The 17,725-nt window shown below is 46.4% G+C and overlaps 1 protein-coding gene across 4 annotated transcripts in view; it reads right to left on the bottom strand.

Moving 5' to 3' along the window:
• The window catches only part of CARPA (Carbonic anhydrase-related protein A), a 339,981-nt gene that overhangs the window by 92,029 nt on the left and 230,227 nt on the right, over window positions 1–17,725 (bottom strand). For all 4 annotated transcript variants that reach the window (XM_045729300.2, XM_069319934.1, XM_045729301.2 and 1 more), the window contains one exon: window positions 4,995–5,131. In XM_045729300.2, coding sequence (XP_045585256.1) covers window positions 4,995–5,131 — 137 coding nt within the window. The remainder of the gene's footprint in view (window positions 1–4,994; window positions 5,132–17,725) is intronic.

Here is a 17,725-nt window from a genome sequence, read left to right as displayed (position 1 = left end):
GATGAGGGCGTCACTCTAAGATGAGAGCATCACTTTGAGATGAGGGCGTCACTCTAAGATGAGAGCATCACTTTGAGATGAGGGCGTCACTCTAAGATGAGAGCATCACTTTGAGATGAGGGAGTCACTCTAAGATGAGAGCATCACTTTGAGATGAGGGCGTCACTCTAAGATGAGAGCATAACTTTGGGATGAGGGTGTCACTCTAAGATGTGAGCATCACTTTAAGATGACGTACGTTCGACACGGGTCCGCAAGTGCGCTGGGAAACCAATCCCACCATTACAGGGGTTTTATGGTTATTACGGCCATCAAGCGTATACAATCATCCAATCTATTAACGCTTATAATCCCCCCTAACTACGCAATTGCGCCATTATTAGCTCGTTAAAATGCTTGAATTGCCAGGTGAATAGGAGTACACATAAGGTAATTTTGGTGTTGTGTTTGACTGCAAACGATTAATGGATACATCTGTCTATGTCTTCCACGGCGAGGTACCCAGCAGGCTCTAATCATCCACCAGCTCAGGTCAACCATCTAGTCATTTCATCACGCTGGTCTGGTCATCCAGCAGCTCAGGACATCTTCGAGGTCGATAAATCTACTTGATCGAATCATCCATCCGGTCAGGTCGTCGTAAAGTAGAGAGATCCTCCAGGTCGCGACATCCAAAAGATCAAGTCATCCACCAGGTCCCGTCATCCAAAAGATCAAGTCATCCACCAGGTCGCGTCATCCAAAAGATCAAGTCATCCACCAGGTCGCGTCATCCAAAAGATCAAGTCATCCACCAGGTCGCGTCATCCAAAAGATCAAGTCATCCACCAGGTCGCGTCATCCAAAAAATCAAGTCATCCACCAGGTCGCGACATCCAAAAGATCAAGTCATCCACCAGGTCGCGTCATCCAAAAGATCAAGTCATCCACGAGGTCGCGTCATCCAAAAGATCAAGTTATCCACCAGGTCGATGTCATCCAAAAAATCAAGTCATCCACCAGGTCGCGTCATCCAAAAAATCAAGTCATCCACCAGGTCGCGACATCCAAAAGATCAAGTCATCCACCAGGTCGCGACATCCAAAAGATCAAGTCATCCACCAGGTCGCGACATCCAAAAGATCAAGTCATCCACCAGGTCGCGACATCCAAAAGATCAAGTCATCCACCAGGTCGCGACATCCAAAAGATCAAGTCATCCACCAGGTCGCGTCATCCAAAAGATCAAGTCATCCACCAGGTCGCGACATCCAAAAGATCAAGTCATCAACCAGGTCGCGACATCCAAAAGATCAAGTCATCCACCAGGTCGCGTCATCCAAAAGATCAAGTCATCCACCAGGTCACGTCATCCAAAAGATCAAGTCATCCACCAGGCTCGACCATATGCCAGCTTGCGTCAACGGACACTGTACGTCACATATTGACGCCAGGATCCCCTCTAGGTCAATCCTGGCGGAGGAGTTCATTTCACTGACGGCTCCATGTTAGTAACCGCTATGTTTCCTTCGGGAGATGGGCTACTTACTTTTATATGCCAAACATTCATCGTGTGAGAGTAGAGTCCTTAAGGTCAGGGCTCAGCCTCAGGAAGATGCGTCATCTCCCAAGTCGTGTTATCTCATATTGTCCCAATATTTATCACAGATGCTGAGATGCAGCATCCTTCTGTTCATAGTATCCTTCATGTAATAACTTAAATTAGGTCCCACACACACACACGCACACACACACACACACACAAAAACACACACACACACAAACAACAAACTCTTCAGCACGGGTGGGACACGAACAAGGTGACACAGGTGGAAACTTCGTACCCAGATGAGCCAGAGAGACGTTAGAAAGAATTTTTTCAGTGTCAGAGTAGTTAATAAATGGAATGCACTCATTTGAAGGCATAGACGACGTTAGTCTCTTTTAAAGCGTTCTGTTTTGTGTCTGGAGAGTTTCTCATGAGTAGGCTGGCCGTTTTTCTGGTTTTATAGTAAATCGTCAGTTGTATCCTCTGATTTTTGTCTGTAGGGATAACGTTTCTATTAACAATATCTTTCAGGACCCTTTCCTCCGTTTTATGAGCTGTGGAAAAGAAGTTCCTGTAAAATAGTCTAATAGGGTGTTACGAACCCGGATCCAGCGTCCGAGCCTGGAGCAGTGACAACCACGCCATCTGTGGGTCAGCTCCCGAAACCCCCGTCAAACGGACGACACCTGGTGAGGACAGCGTGTACTGGCCTCGAGGACCAGTTTCCAGTCTGGTTCAGCGCTCAACACTGCCGCTCCTGACCTCTGGTGAGGTGGTGCTCCGACGACAGCGCCATCTATGGACTGGATACGTCAGGTGTTTGTACCCGAGCCCGTAAGTGAGGTGTATTAGTGTCCCGGTTATTGATGACGTGTCTGCTTACAGAGCCGACCTGGGACCACTGTGATGGAAGTGGAGTCAGTCTACCCGAGGCAGCCAGTCTCCATACCTTGAACGTTGCTGCAGCTGTTGTGAAGTCGTCCCCCCGGAAGAACACTGTGGTGTGTTAGCCTGCCAGTGGAGTGGCAGTAAGAGGATTTACCCGGGACCAACTGTTGGAGACGATCATCCACTGGGGTATTGAGGACAGGAGGGTGATTTGTGATATCACACGAGACTCCTGTCTAGGGCGTATCCCTTATATCGTTCGTGGAGTGGCCGTACCAGCCTTGTTGGCTCAGAACCTGCCAGCAGACCAGCTGGACGTGTGGTTGACGGCCTCCACGACGGTGCCCCCAGTGGACCTGTGTTTTGGCTGACCTGTGGCCAGGGTAGGCTCAACTTCTTTGGATAATTCGTTGTGTGGCCACGAAGAAAGCACCAAGGACTCGGCACCGAGAGTTGTGGCACCAGCGTCTTCAGCAGAAGACAACGATTATGGATTAATCCCCTTGTATAGTGTTAATACCCTCCCCCTGTGCACTTTTTGATTTTATATATTTAATTGGTGATGGTAATAAGTATAATATTAAGTTCTTAGCTTTCTTTCCCTACTCCCTTTAAGTTACTTGCGTCACGGATCTCATCCCTTGATAGCCACTACTGGCTTGGGAACGGATACATTATATCTTCCTCTAACAACATCAGAGTAAGGACCCCGTTGCGTCCCGAGAGGGCCGTAACATAGGGGGTATAGGTGTTGTGTTAGTTGTCTCTTCAGAGGTTGCATGGCTTTTCACTTTCCTTCTTATGATGTCTTCGACGAAACCATTGGAGAAGCCGTTATTGACTAGGACCTGCCTTACCCTACAGAGTTCTTCGTCGACTTGCTTCCATTCTGAGCTGTGGCTGAGAGCACGGTCGACATATGCGTTAACAACACTCCTCTTGTACCTGTCTGGGCAGTCGCTGTTGGCATTTAGGCACATTCCTATGTTTGTTTCCTTAGTGTAGACTGCAGTGTGGAAACCTCCGCCCTTTTCCATGACTGTTACATCTAGAAAGGGCAGCTTCCCATCCTTTTCCATCTCGTAAGTGAAACGCAGCACGGAACTCTGCTCAAATGCCTCCTTCAGCTCCTGCAGATGTCTGACATCAGGTACCTGTGTAAAAATGTCGTCAACATACCTGCAGTATATGGCCGGTTTCAAGTTCATGTCGACTAAGACTTTTTGCTCGATGGCTTTTTGCTTTTTGCCATCATAGCCTGTCATAGCTGCCCAACAGGAAGCCTGTCATAGCTGACCATCAGGATAGTTATGAAAGCTGCCCAACAGGAAGCCTGTCATAGCTGACCATCAGGATAGTTATGATAGCTGCCCAACAGGAAGCCTGTCATAGCTGACCATCAGGAAGCCTGTCATAACTGACCATCAGGAAGCCTGTCATAACTGCCCAACAGGATAGTTATCATAGCTGCCCATCAGGATAGTTATGATACCTGCCCATCAGGATAGTTATGATAGCTGCCCAACAGGACGCTTGTCATAGCTGCCCAACAGGATAGTTATCATAGCTGCCCATCAGGATAGTTATGATACCTGCCCATCAGGATAGTTATGATAGCTGCCCAACAGGAAGCCTGTCATAGCTGACCATCAGAATAGTTATGATAGCTGCCCAACAGGAAGCCTGTCATCGCTACCCATCAGGATAGTTATGATAGCTGCCCATCAGGATAGTTATCATAGTTGCCCATCAGGATAGTTATGATAGCTGCCAATCAGGATAGTTATCATAGCTGCCTCTCTGGAACGGATATGTACCCACAATATGGTCTGAAGTATTCAGTGTTAGGCATATATGCCCGAAAGTATATTTACGGAAATTTCTTAGTTCCTTGTATGACCCAATCAGATTGCAGCACCCAGAGTGCCCATTACCGCGTATGGAGAACAGCATGACTTTTCAGGGCATTAAGAATTTTAGCCATTACATTACCATACAACGAACGAGCATTTGAACATTAGTTAAAAATTTTGGCTATCTTTTCCATGACCAGAATTTCTGCTACAGAAAAAGTATTCGAAAAAGGGACTATGATAATTGCTGTATTTTAAGCTGGATAATCTTATGTGTACCTTAATGTATTTTTTTTGTTTCACAGTACACAGAATACAACGTTAACTTGAACAGCAACTTGAAGCTGCGGACTCACTGGCTTGCAGGCGCTCAGCAATGCTTAACTAAGTGTCACTCAAGTGTGACCTTCATTAAGTCAACTAGTTGAAGATTATAATTATATATGAAAACTCCATGAAGACGCTTAATTGCTGTCCACAAACCTCCCCCCCCCCCCACCCATCCACCTGCTGCCCCTTCCAGTTGAACCTTCCCCCTTCCCAGGAGTCCACAGCCCCTTCCCAGGAGTCCACAGCCCCCTCCCTGCTGTCCACAGCCCCCTCCCTGCTGTCCACAGCCCCCTCCCAGCTGTCCACAGCCCCCTTCCCTCCCAGCAGCGACACAACATGGAGTCCTGCCCCCCATGCCTCCCTCAGCTAGGCAGACAACAGGCGGACTAACTGACCTTATGCTTGTCGATGTGTATGTGCCGGAGGTGTGGGTCATAGACAAGTTTATCAGGCTCTATGTTGATGGGTGACTGGCGGCGACCTCTCTCACACATGTTCCAGTTAGGGTTGATTAGCCCCCAGAAGTCCGGACCTGCGGGCAGAGAGTAAGAGTTCACGCTGTTAAGAGCTTCGGTGTTATAACATTAAAGGCTGACCAAATATATTGTGAAAGTTATAAAATAAAAATAAATTTTAATTTTAATAAATATCCTAAAACGATTTGTAAGAGACAATGACTACTTACAATTTAAGTAACAATTAACAAATTAAATATGCCACGATTTATAAATACAAAGACCATTTACTGTAACATAAGTTCATGTGTTATTAAACAGACTAATATAAATTTGCACAAATCTCTAATAATTAAGAATCACATGTATAACGAGAAGATATAATTAACACCACCTTTGAGATTCTTCATCAACAGCGGCAGCGATATTAAATTGCCGGTCCAGTAAACAGGTGAATCATGAATTCATTAAGGGATGAATATATTACCCGAGGATGGAACGGATCCCCTCCCTGATGAAGTGGCGAGCAATGGAACAGTGACAGAACCTCCAGAGATGACCTAGCCATCTTCTAATTAACATCCTTGATGATGATTAGTTGACTCCACTGTCGTTTATAGCATAGTTCAAGAATGAGATAGGAATAGTGAGAGAGAGAGAGAGAGAGAGAGAGAGAGAGAGAGAGAGAGAGAGAGAGAGAGAGAGAGAGAGAGAGAGAGAGAGAGAGAGAGAGGGGGAGAGAGAGAGAGAGAGAGAGAGAGAGAGAGAGAGAGAGAGAGAGAGAGAGAGAGAGAGAGAGAGAGAGAGAGAGAGAGAGAGAGAGAGAGAGAGAGAGAGTAAACAAAGACTGACAGACAGACAATGTCAGAAAGATAGGTCAGAACAGCCATTATCAAACAGACAGAGAGACGGACAGTGTCAGACAACATCAGACAGAAAGAGAGACGGACAGTGTGAGACAACATCAGACAGAGAGAGAGAGACGGACAGTGTGAGACAACATCAGACAGACAGAGATAGACGGACAGTGTGAGACAACATCAAACAGACAGAAAATCAGATACATTGGGAGAGGATGCGACCCATTAGCATAATCACTGCTAACATCAGGGGCTTCATTACCAACGTTGGCTTCCTCACACACAGCCCGCGAGCACTCATTGGCACTCTTGGGCACACGTGGACACTCGTGGGCACTTGTGGGCACTCGTGGGCACTTGTGGGCACTCATGGGCTCCTGATTGTTGCGCGGGAAACACTTTAATGCATTCAATTCACTTCTCAACCAGAAAACGTCCTGATAACTTTATTATGTGAAAGTCTTCGAAGGAATATGTGTAGGTTCTTAAGACCTCCAAGCTGTCTTTACTACCTCTGGCTATTCCCACAGACCGGAATGAAGTATTAACGAGCACAACTTGGCAGACGTGATCAAGCAAGCCAGCGCCTTCACCAATCACAGTGTGTGACAACGACGAGTCACAATAACGTGACTGAAGATATAATGACAATTGATAACGGTCTGAGACTGACCGAAAGGTCGTCGTCTTCTCATCTGTTGGTCAGTGGTTTGGTCATCACAGTACGTGACCAAGCCTGCTGATCAGCCATGGTCTGGGCATCGATGCTGTGTTACAAAGTCAAAAACAAGTCTGGCGGAGATGTAAATTGGTTAATCGCTTCTGTTAACAGATTCTGGTGGTTGCTGCTGATGCTCATGCATTCCCACATATGCATATCAGCAGAGGTATTCATATAGGAACAATCCCACCACGAAACCGAGAAAAAGAGTCTCCTGCCTCTGGCAATAAAAAAATAGCAAACTTACCGGCCGACCATTTCTCTGTAGCGGTACAGGTCTCTGGTGCACAACATTTCCCACCACGGCTTGATCCATGGGCTTGATCCATGGGCTTGATCCATGGGCTTGATCCATGAGCTGTCTTCTTGCCAGTAGTGATTATTAAACAGCGCCAAGTCCACTACCTCTGAAATCACTTGACATCGGAAAAACAATGGGGCTTGACTTCATCCCGAGAATGTTTTTCAGTTGTTCCGGCCTCGCTTTTCCATTAGCTTCCTTTCCATTCCACCACCGCTGCCTATATCTAAGAATTCAAGTCTAGATGGTCTACACCGCTGTCTACATCTAGGAATCTAGGTCTAGATAGTCTAGACTGCAACCTAGATCTAGGCAGCGATTCTTTCCCTGGAGGGAAGCAGGATGTAGCTCCAGTCCACACAAGGAATAACAATTCAGCGGTAGAGACCCACAGATCAGTGTCCCTGCCTTCCATTACTGCCAAATATCTTACGACAAGAAGCACACCACAAACGACAGAACTTTACCACCATCACCGTTGGCTGTGTGCTTGACAACATGGGTTGAGGACAGGCCGTTCAGCTGCTGATCTTTTGTTGAACTTTTCCATCATGCATTTTGAACGTACATCAGTCATTGGATAACTCCAAGATCACCTGTGTTGTCGCACAGAACATTGCAGGCGCCCTGTACCACGTACGCCACCTTGGACTATTATCAATGATTTATGTTTTGATATGTGAGCTCTTGGTTCCATCTAAAAGCTAAATAGGGACTACCTTCATCAAGGGGACACTCAGGCTCAATGTGATGACAGCGTTCCAACCATCATGAACGAAAGAAGAGGAAATACCAACTGCTAAAAGAATCATTAACTACTCACGGCAATATCTAACTCGGGTAGACCAAAGTTGGTTACATTCATTGCTGAGAAAAACAATGATGATAACTAAACAGCATAATATGAAAACTGGGAGAAACATATAGATGATATATGTGTCTCCCATATGTATATTTAACATATATTCAGCGCTCAGTGATGAAGTTAATATCTTAAGAATGAAGTTTGACTCCTCAGAGATAATGATATGCCACGTGCTTTACCAAGCAGGCAAGGAAGCCTACAGTCTTACAGCCCCATGGTACTTCTTGACAGAAACAGCTAGCAGACTTTGCAAAATCGTACATGATGCTCAAGTCCACTTTCCATCGCGTGAAAGCATCGCTATCCTATATTAGTATAGATTGTATACAATTCTGGATGAGTGGACAAATGACCTTACCATTATGTATAAAGCCAATGTTCTCAAGGTCCAGCCAGACCCAACATCGTGGACAACGAATAGCTGGCAACCACAACCCAAGGCGCTCAGCCATCAACAGCTGAACCATCCTAATAAAATCACTCTAATCAGCTATAATTCCTTCCGAGACTGACGATTTGGACCCAGTTTGCTGATCACGTAAATGCTCAGGGAACTCATTCAGCGAACCATATGAAAGTTCTGGCAGACAGCTGGCTCCAGCTTTATCGTGTACCTCAAAGGACAGTAATGCTGCCTAAAAGTTATTTTCATAAATGATTAACTAATAATAATGCAATTTGCATTAAAAAGTTAGATGCGCTGACCCAAAATAACAGATCATCACTTGCTGCTTCATTATGTGCATCAGAGAGAGAGAGAGAGAGAGAGAGAGAGAGAGAGAGAGAGAGAGAGAGAGAGAGAGAGAGAGAGAGAGAGAGAGAGAGAGAGAGAGAGACAGAGAGAGAGAGAGAGAGAGAGAGAGAGAGAGAGAGAGAGAGAGAGAGAGAGAGAGAGAGAGAGAGAGAGAAGAGAGAGGGAGACTAACTGGTGGAAGCCAGATGACGATGAGTGAAGGGTAAACACAGTTGGTGCCTGGCGCCACAGCTGGTTGTCGTGTAGCGAGGAATGACTCAATGTGTCGCTGTTCAGCGCTATGCATTTAGCGAGATCGTCTGACAAGTGTGTGGGCATACCACCTTGTGTAGGGCATATCAGCTGGTGTGAGCAGTTCCGTGTGGTGTGATTCATGCCATCTGCAGTAGGACGCATCTCCCGGTGTTGGGTATTCCACCTAGTGTGGGTTATATCATCTGGAGTGGGCATTACCACCTGGAGTGGGCAATACCACCTGGAGTGGGCAATACTACCTGGAGTGGACAACATCACCTGGATTGGACAGTACCACCTGAAGTGAGCAATACCACCTGGAGTGGGCAATACCACCTGGAGTGGGCAATACTACCTGGAGTGGACAACATCACCTGGATTGGACAATACCACCTGAAGTGAGCAATACCACCTGTAGTGGACAATACCACCTGGAGTGGACAATACCACCTGGAGTGGACAACATCACCTGGATTGGACAATACCACCTGGATTGGACAATACCACCTGAAGTGAGCAATACCACCTGGAGTGGACAATACCACCTGAAGTGAGCAATACCACCTGGAGTAGGCAATACCACCTGGAGTGGACAATACTACCTGGAGTGGACAACATCACCTGGATTGGACAATACCACCTGAAGTGAGCAATACCATCTGGAGTGGACAATACCAACTGGAGTGGGCAATATCACCTGGAGTGGGCAATACCACTTGGAGTAGACGATACCACCTGGAGTAGACAATACCACCTAGAGTACACAATACCACCTGGAGTAGACAATACCACCTAGAGTAGACAATACCACCTGGAGTAGACAATACCACCTAGAGTAGACAATACCACCTGGAGTAGACAATACCAGCTGGAGTAGACAATACCACTTGGAGTAGACAATACCACCTGGAGTAGACAATACCACCTGGAGTAGACAATACCACCTGGAGTAGACAATACCACCTGGAGTAGACAATACCACCTGGAGTGGACAACACCACCTGGATGGGCCAATACCACTGCATGGTGTGGTCTAATAATACCTCGAGTCTCGACCGGTTAATAAGCTGGAATATTTTCTGAAGTATCACCTAACATCACACAAATAAAAATAATGAGGAACGATGATGGAACTAACAATGAGTAAGAAGCGGTCGACGGGGCCCAAAAGTAGCGGTGCCATGAGTAATGGAGGAGATGGCCCTGGCACTCGTCGGCACCCTCCCGTCCCTGGCTGATTAATGATCAGCAAATGTCCAACAAGCGAAAAATTCCTAATTAGCAAAGTTCTCCTCCCCTTTGCCAAATTAATCGCCGTTTGTAAATTGTTTTCAGTGTAGATTTGCCCCATAAACTAGGATCTCTGAGCGAGAAATGTTTCCCCCCTATCTCTTCAGTGGTTATATAACTCAAGCCACACGCCGGCAAGCTGCAAGGGTCGAGTAAGCTGCTAGGATTGTGTAAGTTGCAAGGGTCGAGCAAGCTGCAAGGGTCGAGCAAGTTGCTAGGATTGTGTAAGTTGCAAGGGTCGAGCAAGCTGCAAGAGTCGAGTAAGCTGCTAGGATTGTGTAAGTTGCAAGGGTCTAGCAAGCTGCAAGGGTCGAGCAAGCTGCAAGGGTCGAGTAAGCTGCAAGGGTCGAGCAAGCTGCAAGGGTCGAGGAAGCTGCAAGGGTCTAGCAAGCTGCAAGGGTCTAGCAAGCTGCAAGGGTCGAGCAAGATGCAAGGGTCGAGTAAGCTGCAAGGGTCGAGCAAGCTGCAAGGGTCGAGGAAGCTGCAAGGGTCTAGCAAGCTGCAAGGGTCGAGTAAGCTGCAAGGGTCGAGCAAGCTGCAAGGGTCGAGGAAGCTGCAAGGGTCTAGCAAGCTGCAAGGGTCTAGCAAGCTGCAAGGGTCGAGCAAGCTGCAAGGGTCGAGTAAGTTGCAAGGGTCTAGCAAGCTGCAAGGGTCGAGGAAGCTGCAAGGGTCTAGCAAGCTGCAAGGGTCGAGCAAGCTGCAAGGGTCGAGTAAGCTGCAAGGGTCGAGCAAGCTGCAAGGGTCGAGGAAGCTGCAAGGGTCTAGCAAGCTGCAATGGTCTAGCAAGCTGCAAGGGTCGAGCAAGATGCAAGGGTCGAGTAAGCTGCAAGGGTCGAACAAGCTGCAAGGGTCGAGGAAGCTGCAAGGGTCTAGCAAGCTGCAAGGGTCGAGTAAGCTGCAAGGGTCGAGCAAGCTGCAAGGGTCGAGGAAGCTGCAAGGGTCTAGCAAGCTGCAAGGGTCTAGCAAGCTGCAAGGGTCGAGCAAGCTGCAAGGGTCGAGTAAGCTGCAAGGGTCTAGCAAGCTGCAAGGGTCTAGCAAGCTGCAAGGGTCTAGCAAGCTGCAAGGATCTAGCAAGCTGCAAGGGTCGAAGTGATTGCAGTTTCAAGAAATATCTCACGAATTTCGTTACAGCGAGAACAATTGAACGATATCCTTTTTACGAGGCACTTAAATAAGTCCTAAACGCTCATTCTTCAGCAATTAAATACTCTTTACGAGAGAGGAAGAAGACGGGAGGGAGCAGCCTACCTGTCTACGCGATTTCACTGAGAAACATGTTGAGAGGACTTGCTTTCCTCAGTTGTTGTGAGGTCCTAGTACTGATGGTGTAGGGGTGATGGTGGTGTGGTGCACCTCCTGGTACTGATGGTGTAGGGGGGTGGTGGTGGTGTTGTGGTGCACCTCCTGGTACAGATGGTGTAGGGGGGGGGTGTGGTGCTGATACCTGCTTGATGGCGTTCTGGGAGTTCTTCTACTCCCCAAGCCCGGCCCGAGGCCAGGCTTAACTTGTGAGAGCTTGGTCCACCAGGCTGTTGCTTGGAGCGGCCCACAGGCCCACATATCCACCACAACCTGGTTGGTCCGGCACTTCTTGAATTAAACTATCTAGGTTTCTCGTGAAGACGTCCTCGGTGGTTCCGGCAATATTTCTTATACTCACTTGGAGGATGTTGAACAACCGTGGACCTCTGATGTGTATACAGTGTTCTCTGATGGTGCCCATGGTACCCTTGCTCCTCACTGGTACTATTCTACCTTTTCGTCCATATCGTTCACTCCAGTACGTTGTTATTTTACTGTGTAGATTTGGGACCTGGCCCTTCAGTACTTTCCACCTGTATACTATTTTATATATCTCTCGTCTCCTTTCTAGTGAGAACATTTGGAGAGGTATCAGTCCATGAATGCCGTTTATGTTGTCTGTACTCCCTCTATTTCAGCAATCTCTCCTGCTCTGAAGGGGAAAGTGAGTACTGTGCAGTACTCAAGACGGTACAGCACAAGAGATTTGAAGAGTACAACCATTGTGATGGGATCCCTGGATTTGAAAGTTTTTGTAATTCATCCTATCATTTTTCTTGTTGACGAAATTTTTGCTTTGTTATGCTCTCTAAACGTTACATCGTCAGACATCTTTATTCCCAAATCCTTTACATGCTGCTTTCCTACTATGGGCACATTTGATTGTGTTTTGTATCCTGTATTAAGTTTAAGATCTTCATTTTTACTGTACCTGAATACCTGTTATTTATCACTGTTAAACATCAAGATATTTTTTGCTGCCCAGTCGAAAACTTCATTAATATCTGCTTGTAGTTTTTCAATGTTTTCAACAGAGGTAATTTTCATGCTGATTTTTGTGTCATTTGATGATATGAAACTGTGACTTGTATTTGAATCTATAGCTGATATGAGGATAAGGAAAAGCAGAGGTGCAAGTACAGTACCCTGAGGTACAGAGCTTTTAACTGAGCTTGGACTCGAATTTATATGGTTGACTAGTTACTCTGTTACTGTTCGACAGAAGAATGAGTATCCAGCGCCTACTTTACAAGTTATTTCCATTGACCTCATTTTGTGTGCTATCACTCCATGGTCACATTTATCGAATACATTTGCGAAAATTGTGTATACCATGCCGTTAGGGGAGCCGGTCGGCCGAGCCGACAGCACGCTGGACTTGTTATCCTGTGGTCCCGGGTTCGATCCCAGGTACTGGCGAGAAACAATGGGCAGAGTTTCTTTCACCCTTTGCCCCTGTTACCTAGCAGTAAAATAGGTACCTGGATGTTAGTCAGCTGTCACGGGCTGCTTCCTGGGGGTGGAGGCCTGGTCGAGGACCTGGCCGCGGGGACACTAAAGCCCCGAAATCATCTCAAGATAACCTCAAGATATAACCATGTCTACATTCTGTTTTTCTTCTAATGCCTCAGTGATTTTGTCGTAATTGTCAAGTTGATGAGAGGCACGATCTTCCCGCTCTAAATCCATGTTGACCTGGGTTGTAAAGGTCATTGGTCTCCATGAACCTGGTGACCTGACTCTTAATCACTCTCTCTCAAATACTGTTATTATGTGCGACGTTAGTGCAACTGGTCTATAATTCTTTGCCAATGCGTTGCTCCCTCCCTTGTGAAGGGGGGCTGTGTCTGCTACTTTAAGTGCATCTTGTGTCTCCCCTGTGTCCATACTCTTCCTCCACACTATACTGAGTGCCTGTGCTTCTAGTACTTTGCATTTCTTTATAAATATTAAATTTCATGAATCTAGACCCGAGTGCATGGGGATATTGTCAATTTTTCTTTCAAAATCTGCCTCGCTCGTGTTTATATCAGTTATATTTGCAGGGGTTTGGATATCACGCATATTGAAGTTGTAGAAGTTCCACCACTATTGATGGTAACCATTGTGGCACTAATGGTGGTAACCATGGTGGCACTAATGGTAGTACTTATGGTGGTATTTATGGTGGCCACCATGGTTAGTAGCAGGCTGCCTGTGGCAGAGAGGTTTCAAGGTGGAACGTGAGGTTCGTGTAGAGGATGGAGGGACCTTCTGCAAGCTTGACATCATCACTGGCAAAGGTGACGAGGACTTCATATTAGACACCGGGGGTCTCTGCTGATAACTTCCCACTCTCCCGTCCACCTCAGAGCAAGTGTGACAAATACGTCACCTCAAGAGATCTTTCAAAAGGCGAAGGAATCTAGCGGTAAGCACAAAGCATCAGCCTCTTCTATAACTTATAATTGGAGAGGGAGGTGGTTCAAGGAGAGTGCGCGTGGACTTAAGATACGTGCCGCACCAAGAGAGACCTCGACATTTGGTCTGTGAAAGCCCTAGCTTGAACATATTCCTTCTACAGAATATGGTCCCAGTCCACACCAAGGTGCAGCTAGACCACCTTCGTCCCTGGGTTAATATAGTCTTGTTGAGGAGAACCACAGCCAGGACAGCTGGTAGCTAACTACCAAGGTAGAGTCGTCAACTGGAGTACCACTTCTCCAGAAAGTTTCTCAAAGGAGGGTGGAGGTCTTGACAGCTTGTTCTTTTGCCTTTTGCTTTATTTCTATTTTAATGATATACTGTGCACCTCTCTCTGTATGTGCTGTGTCTTATAGAAGAAAAAAAAATCCATGATACTAACCCATTAATATTAACTCTTGTAGGTGAGATTGCCATCTAACCAATATTTTATATATTTTAGTAAGTGTTGCTAGGGAAATATTTGTGCTTCGGGGTACCTACCTCACCTCATGCCTAGAGGCTGAGGGAACGGGTGCCCTGAAGCTATATAAACCCTACAACCCCCTGAAGTGGCAAAGTTAAGCAGGGGACAAAGAAAACTAATTTTATTGTAACCATGGTGGCCCTAAAGGTTCCAATTATGGTGGCACTAATGGTGGTAATCATCGAAACACAAATGCGATGGTTCAGCGATATGAAATATGTGAGGTAACACAACATTGGTCAGGGTTACCTTGAGATTACCTTGAGATAATCTCGGGGGCTTAGCGTCCCCGCGGCCTGGTCCTCGACCAGGTCTCCTTTTCTCCAAGTTAAGCTCAACAACGCCAGCAGAAGCTCGATGAACAACGATGGTAACGAATTGCACAATGGTTGCAGATTGCAGCGCGTCGCAACCGACCCAAACATGAGGGTAGCGTTTGAGACGACCGGGCGGGAGTCCGGACACAGCCACCACGTCCTGCAGTCCGTGATTGTACAATTACGACTTGATATAAATGCAAAACAAGACTGGGGTCTTTGCAATTACTTTAGCTTTATGCAATTTCTGATGATATTACGAGTGTGAATAGTGTGTAGGGTGAGCGGTGACGGCCCTCACTCCCATGGTGGTGGTGTTGTAGGGTGAGTGGTGCCGGCCCTCACTCCCATGGTGGTGATGTTGTAGGGTGTGTGGTGCTGGCCCCTCACTCCCATGGTTGTGGTGTTGTAGGGTGTGTGGTGCTGGCCCCTCACTCCCATGGTGGTGGTGTTGTAGGGTGTGTGGTGCTGGCCCCTCACTCCCATGGTGGTGGTGTTGTAAGGTGTGTGGTGCTGGCCCCTCACTCCCATGGTGGTGGTGTTGTAGGGTGTGTGGTGCTGGCCCCTCACTCCCATGGTTGTGGTGTTGTAGCGTGTGTGGTGCTGGCCCCTCACTCCCATGGTGGTGGTGTTGAAGGGTGTGTGGTGCTGGCCCTCACTCCCATGGTGGTGGTGTTGAAGGGTGTGTGGTGCTGGCCCCTCACTCCCATGGTGGTGGTGCTGTAGGGTGAGCGGTGCTGGCCCTCACTCCCATGGTGGTGGTGTTGAAGGGTGTGTAGTGCTGGCCCTCACTCCCGTGGTGGTGGTGTTGTAGGGTGTGTGGTGCTGGCCCTCACTCCCATGGTGGTGGTGCTGTAGGGTGAGCGGTGCTGGCCCTCACTACCATGGTGGTGGTGTTGAAGGGTGTGTAGTGCTGGCCCTCACTCCCATGGTGGTGGTGTTGTAGGGTGTGTGGTGCTGGCCCTCACTCCCATGGTGATATTGTGTAAGGTTATAGTATTTAGGATAACTACACAGCACACATGAGATGGTAACTACCAATTGAACAGAGGATGATAACTCCACAGGAACACAGATGATAATAACTACACAACAATCAGGGCATGATAACTACACGGAACTCAGGGGATGATAATTACAACACAACAGGGGATGATAACTAAATAACACACAGGGTATGATAATCATAAAGCACACTTGGGATGATAACTATAAAGAACCCATGGGATGATAACTATAAAGAACACTTGGGATGATAACTACACACCACACAGGGGATGATAACTGCATATCGCTCAGCACATGATAACTACACAGCACACAGGGGAATGATAACCATAGCAATACTCTACCCAATACATAAATGATATAATCAGCCGCATATCCTGGTATCCAGATTTCACTGTCCAAGAACTCGCCTGCATGGGTGTCTGTGGAAGCTCCAAATACTGCATTTGGCTCAGTGAAAAGAACATTTATGAACGGTATTTTGTTTTTGTTCTTGTTTTTAGTCCTTGTATGTAGGCAAAGATGAATGAGTTCACTCTATTTTTGGTAGTTTGACTGGGAGACTTTTGGCAGGTCCATTATGCGTGGACATATCGAGTTTTTCTAACCAGTGCTAATTGTTGTAGGGCAGTTGCCTGTCGTAGTTGTAAATCCTTTTTGGTGTGTAATTAAATCCGTGATTCTGGTATGCAAGTGGGTCTGTCATCCAGTTCCATACATTCTCTCTGTTCACCCTTTTGAAATCTCTTTCGGCTTGGTATAAAAAAAATATTTGAATTTCCCCTCAAATCCATTATCTTGTTTACCACTCTCTATGTAGCGTTCCGTGCATTCCACATGAAAGTATGGGGAGCTGAGGTCATAGCATTTTCTGTCCTCGAGTGAGGTTTGGCACATGTCAGGATGGAAAACCTAGATGTTGATTCAAATCGAAACTGTCCTTTCCTAAGCATATTTAAAAAAAAATGGGATGGTGGTAACTGCATTCTAATCCTTTCTTATTTCCAGCAAATCTATGTCTGCATATGCCTTTTATATAAAATTTGCATAAGTCTGTCCTTCTGGTCTGACTCGCTCTATCGGGGACCATTGTAGTGTCTGTACCTATCGAGCTGTCAGTTCTGTCTGTTACATACGACAGTCTAGTCTACTGTCGTATGCATCCGGGCATACTGGGTCAGAGTTTACAACTTCCTGAGTTTCTGCTTCAGTTTCCTCTCTGACTATGGTCTCCACCCCTGGTATATTAGAATTATTGTTGTTCGTTTCCCACTCTTTCTTGATGGCTGGTAGGCTTTCAGTGAATGAAGTTTTCCGGTCATGCGACATGGTATCTAGAAGTTTTTTAAGAATATTCGAAGCTGGCAGGTCATTTTGACATACCCACACCAAATGGCCAGCTTTCAGTCCCGTGGTATTACTCACTCCTGTACAAGCCGAATGAAATCAATTCTAACATATATAATATTCAACTCCCGTTGCCTTCGACTTCAAGGTTATATTATAGTGACCACAAATTAATTTGTTTACTGCCATTTTGCTTTGTTTTGTTGTTGTTTGCTGTTCGCTTGCAATGGGGTTGCCAGTGTTCTATATTTGCACGAATGCCAAGCTCTTGTACTTATTTAATCTTACAAGAGTATATTACAACATTCAATATGTAAAACCCATTTGTGCTGGTCCCTTCGCTGACACCATAACTATGCCAGTTACCACTGTAAGGAATCACCTGGACTCGTATTTTTGTTCCGGGGAAGAAATATCACGTCACTAAGATGGGAAAGTCCAGCTGCAGCTACACGCCCGTCGTCCTGTGCTCACACCCACAATGATAACAAGACATTCAAACTCTCCTTAATACTCAGCTGTTCTCTCAGTCAGTTCCCCTATAGTCTCTCCCCAATCCTAAGCACTCAGGATAGTTATTATCTCATATAAAAATCTCACATGACAAAATATCAAACTAATCTTCAAAAATACATATATTACAAAAGAATACAAGAAATGAAAATGAAATCTCCGGGGAAGTCCTCATTCACTTTCCAATCCTGGCTGCAGCCTCGCCAACATTATACATATCAAGTATCTTG

This window comes from Procambarus clarkii, chromosome 94 (genome assembly GCF_040958095.1).
Source record: "Procambarus clarkii isolate CNS0578487 chromosome 94, FALCON_Pclarkii_2.0, whole genome shotgun sequence".
Lineage (NCBI taxonomy): Eukaryota > Metazoa > Arthropoda > Malacostraca > Decapoda > Cambaridae > Procambarus > Procambarus clarkii.
Note: the sequence above shows the minus strand (reverse complement) of the source record. Positions and strands in the feature narration are given on the sequence as shown.